Here is a 21,940-nt window from a genome sequence, read left to right on the forward strand (position 1 = left end):
CGTAACCATCAAATAGAGTTCCCCTCCGTAACCATATAATCCTTCAAAATAGAGTGTAAAGAGAAAAACAGTGAAGAGTTTGTGTGTGTGTTCATTCACAGTTCCAAGGCCGTGCTCGGAGAGCGAGTATCGCTGTGACAACCAGCAGTGCATACCTGGAAACTGGGTGTGTGACCATGACAACGACTGTGGGGACAACTCAGACGAGCGCGACTGTGGTGAGATGGACCACTAGATCTCTTCTCTCCTCTCTCTTCTCCCACTTTCTTGCTCTCTTTTCTCTCATTCTACATGTCTCTCTCTCACATATACACACTCACCTGGTCACTCTACCTTCCTCTCACACACAGAGTTGAAGACATGTCGTCCAGGGTATTTCCAGTGTCTGTCGGGTCACTGTATCCCCGCCGCTCTTCAATGTGACGGACGACCAGACTGCTTGGACATCTCTGACGAGAGCTCCTGTCGTAAGTCTCTACAAGAGGAACTGTTTCAGTTAGCGAGCCATTTCACTACCCCAAGGCTAGCCATTTCACTATATTGCTTAACCAATGCTAGCCATTTCTCTACACCTTTACCAGCCATTTTGCCACACCAATGCTAGCAAAAAATGGTATGCAAATACATCTCTCATTCCCTACCTTTTCCCCAAACCATAGCGACCCGTTACCCAGGGGGCCGCTGGTGTCCCAACCACCAGTTCCAGTGTGCGAACAAACTGTGTGTGTATGAGAACTGGGTGTGTGACGGCAATGATGACTGTGGAGACCACTCCGACGAGGAGCTCATCTTATGTTGTAAGACACACACACACACACACACACACACACACACACACACACACACACACACACACACACACACACACACACACACACACACACACACACACACACTCGAAAAACTCTCTAAGATGATGTCTTCTGGTCTCCTTTTCATGGCAGACTACTTAAAGGGCAATTCCACCACTTTTCAACCACCTATTCATTATCTCCAGCACCATACCCGTGTCTACATAATATGTACATATAATGTGAAAACGGCACATTTCTACTTTCTTTGGATAAAAATATAAAAAGAAAGGACATTGAGTCGTACTCTATGACATCATCGAGTAGGATTAGATTATTTTTTTTAAAGATTTTCAAAACCTGCAATGAGTTTTGTTCCCCTTGTCATTGTGAATGTCAAAGTGTTTTAAAATCACTGATTTTAAAATGTTTTTACTTTTGATAACGTCATCAAATGGCGCTTTTAAAGAACAGCAGTAAAATAACAATAGTGAGACTATATACAGGGGGGCACTGATACAGAGTCAATATGCGGGGCACCGGTTAGTTGAGGTAGTATGTACATGTAGGTAGAGTTATTAAAGTGACATTGCATAGATGACAACAGAGAGTAGCAGTGGAGTAAAAAGGGGGAGAGGGGGGGGCAATGCAAATAGTCTGGGTAGCCATTTTGCTAGATGTTCAGGATTCTTATGGCTTGGCTTATGGCTTAGAAGCTGTTTAGAAGCCTCTTGGACCTAGCCATGGCGCTCCGGTACTGCTTGCCGTGCGGTAGCAGAGAGAACAGTCTATGACTAGGGTGGCTGGAGTCTTTGACAATTTTTAGGGCCTTCCTCTGACATCACCTGGTATAGAGGTCCTGGATGGCAGGAAGCTTGGCCCCAGTGATGTACTGGGCCGTACGCACTACCCTCTGTAGTACCTTGCGGTCGGAGGTCGAACAGTTGCCATTACCAGGTAGTGATGCAACCAGTCAGGATGCTCTCGATGTTGCAGCTGTAGAACCTTTTGAGGATCTGAGGACCCATGCCAAATCTTTTCAGTCTGCTGAGGGGGAATAGGATTTGTCGTGCCCTCTTCGTGACTGTCTTGGTGTGCTTGGACCATGTTAGTTTGTTGGTGATGTGGACACCAAGGAACTTGAAGCTCTCAACCTGCTCGACTACAGCCACGTCGATGAGAATGGGGGCGTGCTCGGTTCCTCCCTTTCCTGTAGTCCACAATCATCTCCTTTGTCTTGCTCACGTTGGGGGAGAGGTTGTTGTCCTGGCACCACACAGCCAGGTCTCTGACCTCCTTCCTATAGGCTGTCTTGTCGTTGTCTGTGATCAGGCCTACCACTGTTGTGTCATCAGCCAATTTATTGATGGTGTGGTGTTGGAGTCGTGCCTGGCCGTGCAGTCATGAGTGAACAGGAAGTACAGGAGGGGACTGAGCACGTTCCCCCGAGGGGTCCCTGTGTTGCGTATCAGCGTGGCAGATGGGCACAGGAACTATGGTGGTCTTCTTAAGACATGTTGATATTACAAACTCGGACAGGGAGAGGTTGAAAATGTTAGTGAGGACACTTGCCAGTTGGTCAGCGCATGCTCGCAGTATACGTCCTGGTAATCCGTCTGGCCCAGTGGCCTTGTGAATGTTGACCTGTTTAAAGGTCTTACTCACATCGGCTGCTGAGAGCGTGATCACACAGTCGTTCTGAACAGCTGGTGCTCTCATGCCTTTCAGTGTTATTTGCCTTGAAACGAGCATAGAAGTAGTTTAGTTTGTCTGGTAGGCTCGTGTCACTGGGCAGCTCTCGGCTGTGCTTCCCATTTGTAGTCTGTAATGGTTTTGCAAGCCCTGCCACATATGACGAGCATCCGAGCCAGTGTAGTACGATATGATCTTAGTCCTGTATTAACACTTTTCCTGTTTGATGGTTTGTCGGAGGGCATAGCGGGATTTCTTATAAGCTTCCGGTTTAGAGTCCTGCTCCTTGAAATCAGCAGCTCTATCCTTTAGCTCAGTGCGGATGTTGCCTGTAATCCATGGCTTCTAGTTGGGGTATGTACGTACGTTCACTGTGGGGACAACGTCATCGGTGCACTTATTGATGAAGCCAGTGACTGATGTGGTGTACTCCTCATTGCCATCGCAAGAATCACGGAACGTATTCCAGTCTGTGCTAGCAAAACTGTCCTGTAGCTTAGCATTGGCTTCATCAGACCACTTTTTTTATTGACTAACCGGTGCCCCCGCACATTGACTCTGTACCGGTATCCCTTGTATATACTCTCGTTATTGTTATTTTACTGCTGCTCTTTAGTTACTTGTTCCTTTTATTTCTTATTCATATTTATTTGTAACTGCATTGTTGGTTAGGGGCTTGTTAGTAAGCGTTTCACTGTACTTGGCGCATGTGACTAATAACATTTGATTTGAAACTAATATGTTTGACACTTGCACTTCCTACCGCCAGCCAAAAATAAGGCCCTCAGTATATTAATTGTTGTTTTTTCAGTCATTTTTGCTCATCTTTATCAAGGCTGTCAATGATTTCAGACCCCACTGTATGTATTTGAATATTTGTATTTTTAACACACAAAAACATTTGATTAATGAAATATTTAATCAGTTGTCTGATGGGATGAGATAGCATGTTAGTTCTGAAGGATTCGTTGCCATACAAATTTAACTGGCTTAAAGGTGAGCCACTTTCGTGTCATCGGTTATCCCGAGTTGACCAAATTTACCTTGCTAAATCCTCAAGCCAAATTCGTAGTATATAGCTCAGGGCAACCAATAATACTGTAGAAATACAGTCGTGTGTGTGTATGTTTGTCAAATGAATTAATACCCATTTCCTCCTTTGGTGTTGTTTGCCAGTGAACATCACTTGTGAGATGCCATCGAGGTTCCGCTGCACTAACGGCTACTGCATCTACTCTGGGAATCTGTGTAACCAGAAGGACGACTGTGGGGACGGAAGTGATGAGAAGGAGGACCTCTGTAAGCAACGCACCGCCAACGCAACATTTGTGAATGCTGCCCTAATGCAATATGTTGTGGAGGTTAGGTTCTATAAACGCAGAAATAATGCAACCTGTAGTGATGTTTAGTGAAGTGAACGTAGCCCTAGTGCAACATATTGGGGTTTATCTAGGTTTAGTTAAAACAGCCCTTATGACTTATTTGCCCTTATGCAAATAGTATTATGATTATGTTTGCGTGAACGTATCCCCAACCCAAATATTCATTAGGTCAAGGTTCAGTGAACACAGCCCTTATATTTGAAAATGTATTGCAATATGCACTGAGTATAAAAAACATTAGGAACACCTTCTTAATATTGAGTTTAATCCATTGTTGCCCCCAGAACAGACTCAAATTGTTGGGCCGTGGACTACAAGGTGTCGAAAGCTTACCACAGGGATGCTGGCACATGTTGGCTCCGATGCTTCCCACAGTTGTGTCAAGTTGGCTAGATGTCCTTTGGGTAGTGGACCATTCTTGATACACACAGGAAACTGTTGAACATGAAAGACCTAGCAGCGTTGCAGTTCTTGGAGCACTCAAAACCAGTGTGCCTGGTACCAACTTCCATACCCCCGTTCAAAGGCACTTAAGTCTTTTGTCTTGCCCATTCACCCTCTGAATTGCACATATACACAGTCCATGTCTCAATTGTCTCAAAAATCCTTCTTTAACCTGTCTCCTCCCCTTCATCTAAACTGATTGAAGTGTATTTAACAGGTGACATCAATAAGGGATCATAGCTTTCACTTTGATTCAGCTGGTCATGTCATGGAAAGAGCATGTTTTGTACGCTCAGTGTACTTTTTCCAATGGAATCTTCCTGAACATTCCATGGATAATGACTTTGTTAGATTACCCTCTATGTTAAAGTGTAGATGGACAGGCACTCAGTGACTTAATCTCAAATGAAGGGTGAAAGGCAAGAGGGGCAGCATTTATCACTATTGAAATAACAATATTAGAGATAAAACAAAAGTAGTTATTTGTTTCATTGTTGTACAATCCGGCATAGAAATCAATCTCGGCAAATTATTTTTAGACTAGATTGCTGTTATGAATTTAGGTAGTTTTGTAATATTTTTGCGGGTACAACAGGATGAGACAAAAAATACATTAAGAGTTGAATGCACCTTTTGATTGTGTTTTAAATATTTGTGTGCCTGTGTGTGTGTGCTCATCCTAGCGTGTGCGTGTGTGTGTGCTCATCCTAGCGTCCGTGTGTGTGTGCTCATCCTAGCATGTGTGTGTGTGTGTTTCCTTACAGGCCGTGAGCCCACCCTGGCTCCATGCACGCTCCAGGAGTTCAAATGTACCAATGGACAGTGTGTTTCCCTGCCCTATGTGTGTGACCACAATGACAACTGTGGGGACCTCACTGACGAGATAGGCTGCAGTGAGTTCAACATCACTCTCTCACAACATGAATCTTCTGAGAGAGCAAAAACCCATTGCTCATAATTATTTGTATTACATTGTTGATACATTACAAATGAGTAAACGTGATCTGCAATGTACATTTGAAGTCGGAAGTTTCCAAACACTTAGGTTGGAGTCATTAAAACTAGTTTTTCAACCACTCCACAAATTTCTTGTTAACAAACTATAGTTCTGCAAGTCGGTTAGGACCTGTACTTTGTGCATGACACAAGTAATTTTTACAGACAGATTATCTCACGTATAATTCACTGTATCACAATTCCAGTGGGTCAGAAGTTTACATACACTAAGTTGACTGTATCTTTAAACAGCTTGGAAAATTACAGAAAATGATGCCATGGCTTTAGAAGCTTCTGATAGGCTAATTTACATAATTTTAGTTAATTGGAGGTGTAATTGTGGATGTATTTCAAGGCCTACCTTCAAACTCAGTGCCTCTTTGCTTGACACCATGGGAATATCAAAAGAAATCAGCCAAGACCTCATATGTAAAACATTGTAGAACGCATGAAGGTACCACGTTCATCTGTACAAACAATAGTACGCAAGTATAAACACCATGGGACCACACAGCCGTCATACCGCTCAGGAAGAAGACATGCTCTGTCTCCTAGAGCTGAACGTACTTTGGTGTCAATCCCAGTACAACAGCAAAGGACCTTGTGAAGATGCTGGAGGAAACAGGTCCGAAAGTATATATATCCACAGTAAAACGAGTCCTATATCGACATAACCTGAAAGGCCACTCAGCAAGGAAGAAGCCACTGCTCCAAACCTCTCTATAAAAAAAGCCAGACTACGGTTTGCAACTGCACATGGGGACAAAGATCATACTTTTTGGAGAAATGTCCTCTGGTCTGATGAAACAAAAATAGAACTGTTTGGCCATAATGGCCATCGTTATGTTTGGAGGAAAAGGGGGAAGACTTGCAAGCCAAAGAGCACCATCCCAACCGTGAAGCATGGGGGTGGCAGCATCATGTTGTGGGGGGTGCTTTGCTGCAGGAGGGACTGGTGCACTTCACAAAATAGATGGCAACATAAGGGAGGAAAATTATGTGGATATTTTGAAGCAACATCTCAATGGGTCCAAATGGACAATGACCCCAAGCATACTTCCAAAGTTGTGGCAAAATGGCTTAAGGACAACAAAGTCAAGGTATTGGAGTGACCATCACAAAGCCATGATCTCAATGCTATAGAAAATTTGTGGGCAGAACTGAAAAAGCGTGTGCGAGCAAGGAGGCCTACAAACCTGACTAAGTTACACCAGCTCTGTCATTATTGTAGGAAGCTTGTAGAAGTCTACCCAAAACGTTTGACCCAAGTTAAACAATTTAAAGGCAATTCTACCAAATAATAATTGATTGTATGTAAACTTCTGACCAACTGGGAATGTGATAAAATAAATCAAATGAAATAAATAATTCTCTCTACTATTATTCTGACATTTCACATTCTTAAAATAAACTGGCCTAAAATGGGGAATTTTTACGAGGATTAAATGTCAGGAATTGTGAAAAACAGAGTTTAAACGTATTTGGCTAAGGTGTATGTATGCTTCAACTGACTTCAACTGTATTTGTGAAGGAACTGGCCGTACCCATGCAAACTAAGAGGCTTATTAAAATGGTAAATGGACTGGAAACATTTTGTAAATCTGTAAATAATTATTGTAAAACAGATGGGTTAAAAAAGAGGTTAAAATACAGGCGATTGATCCAAGATGGCGTAGCAGTCAAACGTGTTTGTCTTGTCCTGTGTAAATGGTCGTTTTCCTCGTTTTTTCCCGTATATATTTTAATCTCACTTTCCATCTACGAACTGAATATACTTTCCTGCAACCCGCCTCACCCAATGTCATAAGGTTCTACTATTTTTATACTTTAGAATCGGAACCCCCATCAGAAGCTAGCCAGCTAACTAGCTAGTAGTCAGTTAGCCCCTGCTAGCGGTCTTCACCGTTAACTCGGACACCAGCCAGCTTCAGCTCGTTCAATACCTGCCAGTCTGCACAGCGCGATATCAACCCATAGCATATCCGACTGCTTTTTCTCTACCTCAATCACCGGATTCTTGCAGCAAGCCCTGGACCATTACACCGGATCATCACAGCTAACTAGCTGCAAACGAGTGGCTATTGCTGGTTAACACATCTGTCCCGAAGCAAGCACCAGTTAGCCTTGAGCTAGTTTCGAGCTAGGCCTTCTCCCGGCTAGCTGAAGAGGTCTACCAGCTAATTCTTGTTCTACTATACCTCTTTTGCCAATTGGCACGGATCTATCACGACTAGTCTGCCGACGTAATCGTCCGAGGTGTTTTCAGCAGGCTTTTCCGCCGAAGCCCATCTGCTATCCTCGGCCCACTAGCTCTGAATCGCCATGTCTCCAGCTCGCCTAGCGTAGTAGTGGCTACAGAAGGCTCCCTGACTCACTGGACCCTATGATCACTCGGGTATACATGCCTCTCCCTAATGTCAATATGCCTTGTCTATTGTTGTTTTGGTTAGTTATTATTGTCTTATTTTACTGTAGAGCCCCCTGCCCTGCCCAACATGCCTTAGAGAGCCCTTTTGTTCCACCTCCCCCCACACATGCGGTGACCTCACATGGCTTAACTGGTGCCTCTAGAGACAAAACCTCTCATCGTCACTCAATGCCTAGGTTTACTCCACTGTTCCCACATCCTACCATACCCTTGTCTGTACATCATGCCCTGAATCTATTCTACCATGCCCAGAAATCTGCCACTTTTACTCTCTGTTCCAAACGCACTAGGCGACCAGTTCTTATAGCTTTTAGCCGGTCCCTTATCCTACTCCTCCTCTGTTCCTCTGGTGATGTCGAGGTTAACCCAGGCCCTGCATCCCCCAGCACCACACCTGTTCCCCAGGCGCTCTCATTTTTTGACTTCTGTAACCATAAAAGCCTTGGTTTCATGCATGTTAACATCAAACGCCTACTCCCTAAGTTTGTTTTATTCACTGCTTTAGCACACTCCGCCAACCCTGATGTCTTAGCCATGTCCAAATCCTGGCTTAGGAAGGCCACCAAAAATTCTTACATTTCCATCCCCAACTACAGCATTTTCCGACAAGATAGAACTGCCAAAGGGGGCGGAGTTGCAATCTACTGCAGCGATAGCCTGTAGAGTTCTGTCATACTATCCAGGTCTGTGCCCAAACAATTCGAGCTTCTACTTTTAAAAATCCACCTTTCCAGAAACAAGTCTCTCACCGTTGCTGTTTGTTATAGACCCCCATCAGCCCCTAGCTGTGCCCTGGACACCATATGTGAATTGATTGCCCCCCATCTTTCTTCAGAGTTCGTACTGATAGGTAAACTAAATGTATAACACCCTGGCCGTCCTACAATCTAAGCTAGATTCCCTCAATCTCACACAAATTATCAAGGAACCTACCCGGTACAACCCTAAATCCGTAACCATGGGCACCCTCTTAGATATCATCCTGACCAACTTGCCCTCTAAATACACCTCTGCTGTCTTCAACCAGGATCTCAGCGATCACTGCCTCATTAATGGGTCCACTGTCAAACGACCACCCCTCATCACTGTTAATAACCTCGTAAAACTGACTATACTACCGATCCTTGATTTCGGCGATGTTATTTACAAAATAGCCTCCAACACTCTACTCAGCAAACAGTGCCATCTGTTTTGTCACCAAAGCCCCATATACTACCCACCTGTGACCTGTATGCTCTCGTTGGCTGGCCCTCGCAACATATTCGTCGCCAAACCCACTGGCCCCAGGTCATCTATAATCCTTTGCTAGGTAAAGCCCCACCTTATCTCAGCTCACTGGTCACCATAGCAACACCCACCCGTAGCACGTGCTCCAGCAGGTGTATTTCACTGGTCATCCCCAAAGCCAACACCTACTTTGGCCGCTCTTCCTTCCAATTCTCTGCTGCCAACGACTGGAACGAATTGCAAAAAGCTGGAGACTTATAGCTCCCTCTCTCTCTCTAACTTTAAGCATCAGCTGTCAGAGCAGCTTACCAATCACTGTACCTGTACAGAGCCAATCTGTAAATAGCACACACAACTACCTCATCCCCATATTGTTGTCTATCTTTTTGCTCTTTTGCACCCCAGAATCTCTACTTGCACATCATCATCTGCACATCTATCAGTCCAGGGTTAATGCTAAATTGTAATTATTTCGCCTCTATGGCCTATTTATTGCTTTACCTCCCTAATCTTCATTTGCTCACACTGTACATTTTTACTATTGTGTTACTGACTACGTTTTGTTTATGCCATTTGTAACTCTGTTGTTGTTTTTTGTCGCACTGCTTTGCTTTATCATGGCCAGGTCGCAGTTGTAAATGAGAACTTGTTCTCAACTGGCCAACCTGGTTAAATAAAGGTGAAATAAAAAACAAAAATAAAAAACAATGCTAAAGGTTATAAAATCAACAAACATTCCTGCAGAGCATAAAAGCATGTCTACCTCCTTTCATTAAGTATGTCTCCTACACTGTTCAAACAGACACCATTCTAAAGCATCACACAATAACTAAGATCAATAATTAACACAGTAATTAAAATCAACGCACTCAAACTGACAAGACAAACACTTGAAACTGTTGAAGGTGAAGTTGATGGTACTTGTATAGCAAGGTTTGAATGAAATGAAACACACTTTGGGCGGAATTAAACAACATATTTGACAAACTAACACATTTAAAATGTATAAGTGAAAATGCATTGTCCTTATGCAGATGCGATCTTCACATGATCTATTATGTAAAGTAGGTAATTTACCTCAACCTTTCTCCACCGCAATTCCACGTGTTTGATGTATTCAAACACCAGTGAAACTAGTGAACTAATCAGCAAAGGGTGTGCAGGTGTTGGAGTACAACTAAATTATGGAATGGCTGGTGAGCCTCGGGGATTGGGTTGAGAAAGGCTGATCTACCTTACTTTAATCCTACTTTCATAGCCTGAACCAGAATCCTTCACTTTAAACGATTGTTTATTACTGTGATCTTATCACTTTCTCCATTTGATTTAGACAAATGGAGAAAGTGACCCATTGTGTGCCCCGTTTCAGATTTTGGCCATGACCGGACCTGTGAGGAGAAACTGTGTCAGCACGAGTGTACCAACCTGAACAGGACTGGCTTCATCTGCTCCTGTAGACCTGGATACAGAGTGGACCCGGACAGCACATCCAACTGCATAGGTACACACATATAAAGACATTCTCACTAGGGTTGACCCAATTTAGTAATCTGGTCGATAGGCTGTTTGTTGTTTGACCGAGATTTCTTTAGGTGAGCAAAAAAAAAAAACATGGTGTACAAGACACCTGTCTGAGTGGACTACTCCATTGTGGAGGCTGTGGGGATGGCGCAGTCCATCACTAAGGCATGTGCTACTGAAATTGTATATGGTTAAGGACAATGGTACAAGACTAATATTTTTTTAGATATATTTTATAACAAATGCGCTTTCTCCCTCGTTTGATAGTGGTTGCTGTCCGCTGTTCTGAAACACGAGTGTGCCTTTGAATTGGTGCCTTTTCCTAGACCATGTTGCTATGTGCATAATAGCAAAGTTAACCAGTATATTGGTGTTGAGAACAATGTGGTGGAGGCAGCAGCAGAGTTAGGAAACAAGAAAACAGCCCTTGCCTTAATTGTCTAAGAAAAGTGAGGAGAGAGGAAACCCAAACTTAATTAGGTCTATAATCAATAGCCTAACTGTTAAATGTGCCTGTTTTTTTAATCATCCATATATAGTTTATCTACAGAAATAAGACAGATCTTATCTGCTTATCAGATCTGCTTGTGTTGCCTGTTTGAGTGTTTGTTTAATAGCCTACTGATTCCCGTGAGTAGCAAGCCTCATGCAAGACAACATGTCGGATAAACAATTTCACATATTCGGCTGTTTTTAATATTTGCTGTGCTATAATTTTTTTCATTAGAACAGACTCTCTGGTATTACTTGTTTATTTAGTGTTTATACTGTTGTCAGGAAAATCATATTTATAATAACAATAAGCCTCCTTTTCTTGATCTCCTTGTTATTGTTATTTTCATGATCATCGTTATAAGTAATGTCATTATCATTAGCAGGGTTAGTAGTTTATAAGCTATATGGAATTGTTTTAAGAAGGTCATACCAAGGATAATTTTGCTATTAGATTTTTGGAATTTTAAGACGCCTTGAAGTATCAAAGAAATATATTACAAAAATAATTTTGGGGCCTTACTGCTATTAGCCCATTCAAACGCATTGAATAACAGATTCATTACACGGAACAGCAGATAGTCCCAAACCAAATCTAAAGGACGTTTGTTCTGAAGTGTCTGTCCTATATCTCAGAGATGTAAGAAAGATCAGGAAACATTTTGTTGTATTTTTTGTACATGTATTTAACCCCTTATTTTTGTCACTAAACAGTGTCCATATACTGTTTTGTTTCAACTAGTACAATGGGACCTTCAGACTAATCTTTTGAGGCCTAGAGTGTTATGCAGGTGAATGAGGACCCAAAAGCGACTTAACGAAAACAGAGTCTTTATTCCAGTATTTGACAAAAGTGTTAATCCTGGATATTATCAAGGTGAAAACAAAACAGGAAAACTTAAATCCACTCGTCAGTAGAGAGGACTGACTGGAGACTCGACCATAGACTGCAGGTTGCTTCGGGAAGGCACCGGCCGTAGCAGACCTAGACACCTGCTCACACGCAGCATCTGAAGAAGGTAAAACACGACAGGGCGAGACAAGGACACAGAACAGCGAACATCATACAAGGATCCGACAAGGACAGAAGCGGAAAACAGAGGGAGAAATAGGGGCTCTAATCAGAGGGCAAAATAGGGGACAGGTGTGAAAAGAGTAAATGAGGTAGTTAGGAGAATGAGGAACAGCTGGGAGCAGGAACGGAACGATAGAGAGAGAGAGAGCGAGAGAGGGAGAGAGGGAGGGGAAGAGAGGGATAGAAAGAGGGAAAGAACCTAATAAGACCAGCAGAGGGAAACGAATAGAAGGGAAGCACAGAGACAAGACATGATAACCAATGACAAAACATGACATAGAGCAAAACAAGACTCTCACCTTTACACAGAGGGGTCATATTAGTGTGTAGCCCAAACCGTTTGGGCGCTACAGACAGACCGTTGGCAAATCGGTTGTACCGACTGCAGATGAGTCCCAAGAGCTTGTGGGGGTGTCATAGAGCAAGATTCTCATCTTTCCATAGAGGGGTCATAATAGTTCCTAGGCCAAGCCATTCAGACGCTACAGACTATTTTGTGAGTCGGACAAACACCGCTCTCGTTCTATCACCTTTCACTGCAGCTACGGCAGTGTTACTTAGGCGGATGCGGTCGACTGAGATGCGTCCAATGTCAAATTGATATCTCTAGCTTAAACTGACAGACTTTAATGGGGGTTTTTGTACCATGCGAGTTTGATTTCCACGAGGGCGCGGACATTGACCTTAGGTTAATTATTTAATCAGACAGAGCGCTTAAAGCACCAGACAAGCCCAGTGCATATAGTTGATTTGATTAAAACTCATAGGATGTGTCTGTATATGGACAAATACACGTTTAAAATATGTTGACCTATCACAATACATACATGCCACACACACTCCAGAATTCACTTGAACAACATTCAACTTAGACTACACCCACGCAGACATAAGCAACATGAATATTGTTTATTAACTGGATCGTTGCTTTCATTCCATCTCTTCCTTGTAGAGTTGTTGTTCACTGAAAACAATGAAACACAATCAACGCAGCGTAGATAACCCTCTGAAAGAACATGAATCAAAGTGTTTGTTGTAAAAAAGCAGCATTAGTACAACTCCTTTTTGTGGTTATATACAGTATTGGTCAATTCTTTGTCCAAAACATGTTTTGCTTAGAAAATAACATTTAAGTCCATGTTTACAATATGGAAGGCAAACTCACTTCCTGAAATGCACCCACCCCAACTACCTAGACCTTGCTACCCTATAAACAATAACAAGCACATATAGTTACTTAACTTTCTACCTAAATTTTCCCCAGATATCAACGAGTGTGAGGTACATGGTACTTGCCCGCAGGTCTGCAAGAACACTAAGGGCGGGTACGACTGTGAATGTGCCCCCGGGTACCGCAAAGTGGGCATTGGAAACCAGTGTGAAGCTGAGGGTGAGTTCACACCTCTACCATACTGTTGTTTAGACCTGAGAAAACTTTGCTTTAGAAATATGCTAATTGCTAAGTATTTTGCTAATTATAGACCAGTTGTCTAATTTGCAAATTTACAGTTTGTTGTTTTTATCTCATTTCAAAATAATATCCATAATATTATACACTATTATCAACAAAGAGTAACAATATTGTTGTTATTACAGTTGCTATTCATTTATCGATGTTTCTGGAGAAATGTTTTATGGGGAAACTTTAAAAATTAACTCTTTTCTACTTCAACACAAATTTACCAGGTGCCGGGCCTCTCCTGTTGCTCCCAGAGAATATCCGTATCCGGAAGTTCAACTTGCAGATGGAGGCCTACCATGACTTCCTCGAGGAGCAGGAGCACATCATGGCTCTGGACTATGACTGGGACCACAACAACACTGGACTCAGTATGTCACACCAACAAAATTAGCTGCCTCCTATGACCCCTGACAAAATAGCTACGATAATACTAAAAATCCTATTTTATTTGTATATTTTTATTTTATTTTATTTATTTTTATTTTTATTTTTTACAAAGAAACAAAGAAACATTATGTTTCTAAAGAAACCTTACTTATCAAAGTCAGGAATGCATATTCAAATGCATGTTTAACATGTTCGTTAAACTTACATGGAAAACCTGAATTGTCATCAATATCATAAAAAAGTTCCTAATTATATTCAAAAGGGACTAAGTAATGCAAAATAATAATCCTGACAAAAATAAGTTCTCCACGTTAAGAGAGCTGAGTGAGCTCTCCGTGTCTTCCTCAGGTATGGTGTATTTCACGGTGGAGGGGAAGGACAATGCGGCAGGCGCCATCAAGAGGGCATATATACCCACAGTGGATGACAATAGCAACAATATTGCCGCCGCTGTCGACCTGGGCATCAAATACATTACCACACCAGATGGCATAGCTGTTGACTGGGTCGGAAGGTAGGATGGCATGGCTGCGCCTCTTTTATTTATTTATTTGTTTGTTGTTCAGCTTCCCTTGTAATGAAGAACTGGGCCTACTCCCCCTACTGTGTGGTTTTGTGTTTCATTCATATTCTGAAATGTTCACATTATGGAAATGTAATGTAATCTGTTAGCTAATATATATCGATCACTGAAATTGTCATGGCAGTGGTATCTACACATTACTTGTTATATTTATGTTAATGGCTGTGAATGACTTTGATATGCAGTGCTATAACATATTTTGGGACATAACATCACATGTTCTTTATTTTCCTGTGAATAGGAACCTGTACTGGGCGGACTCAAGAGTCAAGAGGGTAGAGGTGGCCATGCTGGACGGGCGCTACAGGAAGCACCTGGTCAAGACGGACATTGACCATCCCTCTGCTGTGGCTGTCAATCCTCGACTGGGGTGAGAATCATTGTAGGCTGCAATGAGTCTGGGGCTTGTATTGGGTGCTGTGGATGATGCTTCGAGAGGCTCACAATTGTTTTGTCCCAAACAATTCATACACATAGAAAATATGAACTGGTTTCAACTGCACAATTGATGGATCATCGCAGTACGACAGTTTTCACAATTGACGTGCAAGCAGTCATGGATGAGACATGGTCATATTTGTCGTTGACCTCGGAATTCTTTGGACAAAAAAATCTGACATTGTCTGAAAAGCCCCTTGCAAAATAAATCTACTGAAGGTGAAACGCTTACCCCTCATTTTCCTTTTTCACTTTACCATCTTCATCCAGGATGTTGTACTGGGCGGACCGCGGAACCGCGGCCAAGATCGAGTACTCGTGGTTGGACGGGCAGCACCGGAATATCCTGGTGCCCGACGGCCTGGGTTTTCCCACAGGCCTGTCAATCGACTATGCCAACGGTGACCGGGTCTACTGGTCCGATGCCAAGGAGAGTCGCATTGAGTCGGTGCTACCTTCCGGAGAAGACCGCCGCACTGCACTGTATATTGGTGAGGCTGGAGGGCGGAGTAATACACCATGGGGTGGAGCGAAACACGAGGCCTGAAAATAGTCTATTTTTTATCGTTTGCTTTACTTGTACAAAACTCTATCATACGATTGCCATGCCTCTCTGTGACAGTCGGCTGACTTACTATTCAAACTTGATGCTTTTTTAATTCTTTAAAGGGACATTACACTCAATCTAAGTTTGTGGAGAAATGGTTTGTTTTGACATTGGACTACTTATAGGTCTGAAAATGAACAGAAATTTAAGGTGGGACATTACATGTTTTCTAACCCTATTTTCTGTCATCGGTAACCTGTCATTTCTAACCCCTGTCATTTGTCTCTGTGGGCCCAGATGTGCGGTACCCTTTCAGTGTGAGTGTGTTTGAGGACCACATTTACTGGAGCACGCAGGAGAAAGGGGAAGTGTTCCGACAGGACAAGTTTGGCCGTGGCACCAAGACCAAGCTGCTCACCGCTGGGCCCTGGCTCACCCAGATCAGTGTGTACCAGAAGCAGAGATACAACTCAATAGGCAGTGAGTGACACTTCAAACATCTCTTGTCTTTCCTATTTGAGAATCAATTAAAATGCCGTCTAGGTTTAAGTGACATTGTTTACTTGTGTCTGTCAGTGAAAACCCCTTGTAAAGGGACCTGTAGTCACTTGTGTCTGCTCAGACCTGGAGGCTACACCTGCGCCTGCCCTGAGGGATCCAGCTTTGTCTCTGGCAGCAACACAGACTGTGATGCAGGTACCACTGCCTCCTCCATCTTGGACTGATGACTCTGTCTTGTATTGTAAATGTCAATTATCTGTATCTTGTTCCTCTTGGTTTGACTGTTGTGGTTAGCTGCATTAGGTTTTTAATCTATTTTGTGTGCCACAACAAAATTGGAAGAGCTGTAGGTGGGTCAAAAATACATGTTTTTGAGACACTGTTCCAAACTTTAGTATTGGGCAGAGACAGGATATGATGTAATACCTTAAACAGAAAGTAACACTATGAAGGAAATTGTGCTGACTATGGTTGACCATGTATTAACCTTTGAACTCTGACCTCTGTCAGGATTTGACCCCCCACCCACCATGCCCCCTCCATGCCAGTGTATAAATGGCGGAACATGCTACTTTGATGACAACAAGGCCATGTGCATGTAAGTTGGCTGTTACATTAACTTGTCCTATTAGTGCCATTTTTAAGTGTCCACGGGTCCTTAAAAAGTATTAGTCTTAAATAAATGTATCTGATTTAAAAGCCTTATTAAATCCTAAAATGACTTAAATGCAGTATTCAAACGTCTTAACATATGTGACGGAGAAGACTAGTGTTTCCTTTATATTGTGCCGCTGCTAAGGATCCGCCACTTTTTTTTCCATTTTTGCCTAAAATGACATATCCAAATCTAACTAGCTGTAGCTCAGGAGCTGAAGCAAGGATACGCATATTCTTGATACCATTTCAAAGGAAACACTTTGAAGTTTGTGGAAATGTGGAATTAATGTAGGACAATATAATGTATTAAATTTGGTAAAAGATAATACAAAGAAAAAAAACATGTGTTTTTTTGTATTGGTTTTGTACCATCATCTTTGAAATGCAAGGGAAAGGCCATAATGTATTATTCCAGCCCAGGCAGAATTTAGATTTTGGCCACTAGATGGTAGCAGTGTATGTGCAAAGTTTTAGACTGATACAATGAACCATTGTATTTCTGTTCAAAATGTTGTATCAAGACTGCCCAAATGTGCCTAATTGGTTTATTAATAACTTTTCAAGTTCATAACTGTGCACTGTCCTCAAACAATAGCATGATATTATATCACTGTAATAGCTACTGTAAAATGGACAGTGCAGTTAGATTAACAAGAATTTAAGCTTTCTGACAATATCAAATATGTCTATGTCCTGGGAAATGTTCTTGTTATTTACAACCTTATGCTAATCGCATTAGCCTACGTTAGCTCAACCGTCCGATCCTGTAGAGGTTTTAATTGTTGCCACCACGGCAATCAAAATACACAAAATTGAACATCAAATAATACCTGAGGCACACTTTCGAAGATGTTGAAAGTGTGCCTCAGGTATTATTGCCTCATGTCCAACCACATGTCTGTGTGGGCACATCAGGTGCGTGTGCCAGTGCGAGTCGGTCCGTTTCCAGAGAAGAGAGATGAGAGCAATAATAAGTAGCCTAATAAGTAGCAATAGTAGCCTAGCAATAGTAGCCTAATAAGCCTATACAATTTGATAGACAACACGAACATTGCCCTCTTATCGACGCAAATGTGCGTACATCTGTCATTTCGGTGATTAGGCTACACAATTTCCTGCAGATGTTTTGGCTCTAAAAGCCATTATTTGGTCAACAATAATGTGCTTTAATTAATCTGCTTCCTGCAATGAAAATATGTATCTGCAGTGTCCCTGTTTTGTCCTGGCTATCACTTCCACTCACCTATTTAAACATGGAGTGAAGGGAGAAATGCATTCTGATACATGCAAGCATACTGACAGTTGAGCAACATTTCAAAATGTAATTGTGTGAAAGACAGTTAAAAAAAACTACTGATACTGTTGTTAAAAAAAGAGGAGAGTCTCAGCTTTATGGGAGTGTAACAATTTTTTCTCTACTGTCAATACAGAGGAAATAACACCACTTTACAAACAGAGTATGTCATTGAGAGCACGTAGCTGGCTAGTGGTGGCTATTCTGGGGGTAGAACCTATTGGTCAGTCTGTTATTTTTAGCCATGATGCTCCTGTACTTCCTGCATCTGAGTGATGGAAGCGGGGAGAACAGGCCGTGGCTCGGGTGGCTGAGGTCCCTGATAAACTTCTTGGCCTTCCTGCGACACCTGGTCTGGTAGGTGTCTTGAAGAGCAGGCAGTGTGCAACCCATGGTGCGTTCAGCTGAGCATACCACCCTCTGTAGAGCCTTGCGGTCAGCGAGGGTGGAGTCGTCGTACCAGACTGTGATGTAGTCCGACTGTATGTTTTTGATGTGAGGGCCTGATGGGACAGGCCAAATTTCTTCAGCCTCCTGAGGTTAGCTGTCGTTCCTTCTTCACCACAGTGTTAGTGTGGTTTGACCATTTCAGCTCTTTGGAAATGTGTACACTGAGGAACTTGAAGTTTTTGACAGTCTTCACAGCGGCTCCACTGATGAGGTTGGAGGGCGTGCCCAGTCGGGTTCCTCCGGAAGTCCACAATCGGTTCCTTTGTTTTGCTGACGTTAAGAGGGTTTTTACTTGGCACCACACCGTCAGTGCCTACCTCCTCCCTGTAGGCCATCTCATTGTTGTTGGTAATCAGGCCTACTACTGTCGTGTCGTCAGCACTCTTGATGAGGGAGATGGAACTGTGTGAGGCCATGCAGTCGTGGGTGTACAGGGAGTACTGGGGGTGACTGAGGACATACCCTTGTGGGGCCCCCATGTGGAGGAGGTAATGTTGCCTACCTTCATCATCTGGGGGCGGCCCGTCAGGTAGTCCAGGACCCAGTTGCATAGGGAAGAGTTCAGTCCCAGGGCTGTGCTCTTTGTGGTGAGCTTAGTGGGCACAATGGTTTTGAAGGCCGAGCTGTAGTCGATAAAAAGTATTCTCACATACAGTACCAGTCAAAAGTTTGGACACATCTACTATTTCAAGGGTTTTTCTTTATTTTTACTATTTTCTACATTGCAGTGAAGACATCAAAACTATTAAATAACACATATGGAATCATGTAGCAACCAAAAAAGTGTTAATCATATTTTTGATTTTTCAAAGTAGCCACCCTTCGCCTTGATGATAGGTTTGCTGGATCTATTGGGGCGGTAAGCAAATTGAAGTGGGTCTAGTGTGTCAGGTAACTAGTCTCTCAAAGCACTTCATGATGACAGAAGTGAGTGCTACGGGGCGATAGTCATTTAGTTCAGTTACCTTTGCTTTCTTGGGTGCAGGAACAATGCTGGACATCTTGAAGCAAGTGGGGACAGCAGACGGGGATAGGGAGAGATTGAGTATGTTTGTAAACAATACAGCCAGCTGGTCTGCGCCTGCTCGTGAGGAAGCGGCTAGGGATGTCGTCTGGGCCGGCAGCCTTGCAAGGGGTAACACGCTTAATTGTCGTACTCACGTCGGCCACGGAGAACGAGAGCCCACAGTCATTGGGAGCGGGCAGCGTCGGTGGCTCTGTGTTATCCTCAAAATGGGCGAAGAAGGTGTTTAGCTCGTCTGGGAGCAAGACGTCGGTGTCCGTGACGTGGCTGGTTTTTCCTTTGTAATCCGTGATTTGTCTGTAAACCCTACCACATATGTCTCGTTGTGTAGACTTTTGTTCCACCCTCAACTCTAACACACTAACTGCTCAACAGGACCTTGTTAAGCTGACTCAGGTGTGTTTGAGCAGTGCAGGATCAAAAGCCTGCACACCCAGTGGCTTGGATTTCCAGATGGAGAGTTGACCACGTGTTTTATACAGTAACATAGCTGTATATTTGACTTTAAGTGGTTTTCACAGTGGTTTCGTTATGATATTGAGCATCATTATACTAAACTTGATATTGGTATCGAAGCCAAAATTCTGAACACTTAGGCCTAGAGTTTGTGATTTGTTAATGATTTTCCCATTTGGGGTAGCCTAAACAAATGCAGATGGGCAACCCCATGCTTCAGCCATCTATATCCTAGCCACTATGCTACTACATCTGTTAGGCTACAGGAGAATGTGCATTGCTAAAATAGCACACCTGCCTGATAATATTATGAGCCATGTACTGTAGGTTATAGCCTTTGGTGAAATTCAAACATAAAAATACTACTTTTTGCCAACATGGAGTGGAATATTAGCAGGTGTGTGGCGTTTGCAAACCTCAAAATTGGTATTGATTTGCTTTCCAAGTTGCATTTAAAAGTCTTAAATTCAACAAATAACCTGAACATAACGTGTGACTCTGTCCTTATTATGGATAGCGTATGAGGCCTGCCGGTGTTACCTCTCTCTGTATAACATTGGTTAAATTTTTTTCCTCAGATGTCCTCCAGAATGGCAGGGAGACTTTTGCGAGATAAATATATTTGGGGTGGTCGCATCTTCAGGTACATGCTACAGTTCATCCATGATCCATCGTTATTTTGTTCATACATATTTTTTTTCCATACCACAAGATGCCAATGTCTTTCCGTCTCCCCTTTGTCACTGTCTTTCTCCCTTTCACCTCATATCCTTCTCTCCCTTCTCTTTCACACTCTCTCTCTCATTCTCTCCCTCCCAGTGGGTATAGCCATCGGGGTGACTGTACTGATAGTACTTATCCTTGGGGGTCTGGTCTATGCTGCCCAGAGGAAGGCCAGTGTCACGGAGACAATAAGCCGCATCATGCCAAGTATGCCTAGCTTCAGGTGAGCCACAGTTCCACAGGTACTGCCACACTATATCTTGTCCACTAGCCCACTAGAATCTCAATGGATGCTAATGCTAAAGCTAGCCCCCCCATCTCATTAGATTCTAAATCTAAAGGGATGCTAATGCTAAAGCTAGCCCCCCAATCTCATTAGATTCTAAATCTAAAGGGATGCTAATGCTAAAGCTACCCCCCCAATCTCATTAGATTCTAAATCTAAAGGGATGTTAGCTAAAGCTAAGTTTCCTCATAATACAGAGCTAATATCTGTGTCCTAATCCTTTCATTCATACCAAGTGTACTTTTATTGGATATTTTCAGGGGTTCCCCATATCAAAGCTCTGACCCATCAAAGGAGGAGGGGAGTGACCCGGGCCCAAGCATCAAAGCGGTTTGTCTGATCATGATTTCTTAATAACCCATAAAACAAAAACATTAAAGTATTTCAATCAGTATTTTCCAGCACACAGACGCCTACGAGACTGTGTTTAGCTTATGTTCATGCAAGGGGTCTCTTTACATAGTCTTTACGGTCTATGTCTCATCTTTGTCTCCTCAATGTCTCATCAGGAGCCCTGTACTGCTGTTCCTATGGAGGAGGCAGGGGGGAAGAGTTTTGAGAACCCCGCCTATGCAGCTGAGGGGGATGAGAGACCTGCCCCTAACGGCATCACTACTGCCATCCTTGTGCCCAATGGGACAGCAATGGTCAATACACCAAATATACTTTATTAGCTAATATATGTACTATGCAACCTTTTATTTAACTAGGCATTTACAATGACGGCCTACACCGGCCAAACCTGGACGATGCTGGGCCAATTGTGTGCCGCCCAATCAGGGGCGGATGTGATACAGCCTGGAATCGAACTAGGGATGCAGTGCCTTAGACCACTGCGCCACTTGGGAGCCCTATAATGTACTGTATTCTGTTAAATCATCCCAATGTGGATTTCAGCAGTTCTATGATTTTATTTTTACTAAGACAACACTTGCGGGTCACATCCAATCAGCTTGTGGACCATATTGAAGACTCTTGATTTGGAGTTTCAATTGAGAGCTAGTTAAAAGGTGTATTATTATTGTTTTTAGGGACATGCACTGGGCAGTATGCCAATCTCATTCAGAACATAGAACATGAGGAA

General features: G+C 42.9%; 1 protein-coding gene across 1 annotated transcript in view; it reads left to right on the forward strand.

The window, feature by feature from the left end:
* The window catches only part of lrp2b (low density lipoprotein receptor-related protein 2b), a 112,027-nt gene that overhangs the window by 88,278 nt on the left and 1,809 nt on the right, over positions 1–21,940 (forward strand). The window contains 18 exon segments of the mRNA XM_046369298.1: positions 102–218; positions 351–467; positions 660–797; positions 3,660–3,782; positions 5,074–5,202; positions 10,330–10,461; positions 13,313–13,438; positions 13,735–13,878; positions 14,246–14,411; positions 14,722–14,850; positions 15,189–15,409; positions 15,763–15,945; positions 16,042–16,161; positions 16,477–16,564; positions 20,426–20,490; positions 20,667–20,793; positions 21,117–21,186; positions 21,366–21,503. Coding sequence (XP_046225254.1) covers positions 102–218; positions 351–467; positions 660–797; positions 3,660–3,782; positions 5,074–5,202; positions 10,330–10,461; positions 13,313–13,438; positions 13,735–13,878; positions 14,246–14,411; positions 14,722–14,850; positions 15,189–15,409; positions 15,763–15,945; positions 16,042–16,161; positions 16,477–16,564; positions 20,426–20,490; positions 20,667–20,793; positions 21,117–21,186; positions 21,366–21,503 — 2,333 coding nt within the window.

Source organism: Oncorhynchus gorbuscha, linkage group LG11, assembly GCF_021184085.1.
Source record: "Oncorhynchus gorbuscha isolate QuinsamMale2020 ecotype Even-year linkage group LG11, OgorEven_v1.0, whole genome shotgun sequence".
In the NCBI taxonomy this organism is placed as follows: domain Eukaryota; kingdom Metazoa; phylum Chordata; class Actinopteri; order Salmoniformes; family Salmonidae; genus Oncorhynchus; species Oncorhynchus gorbuscha.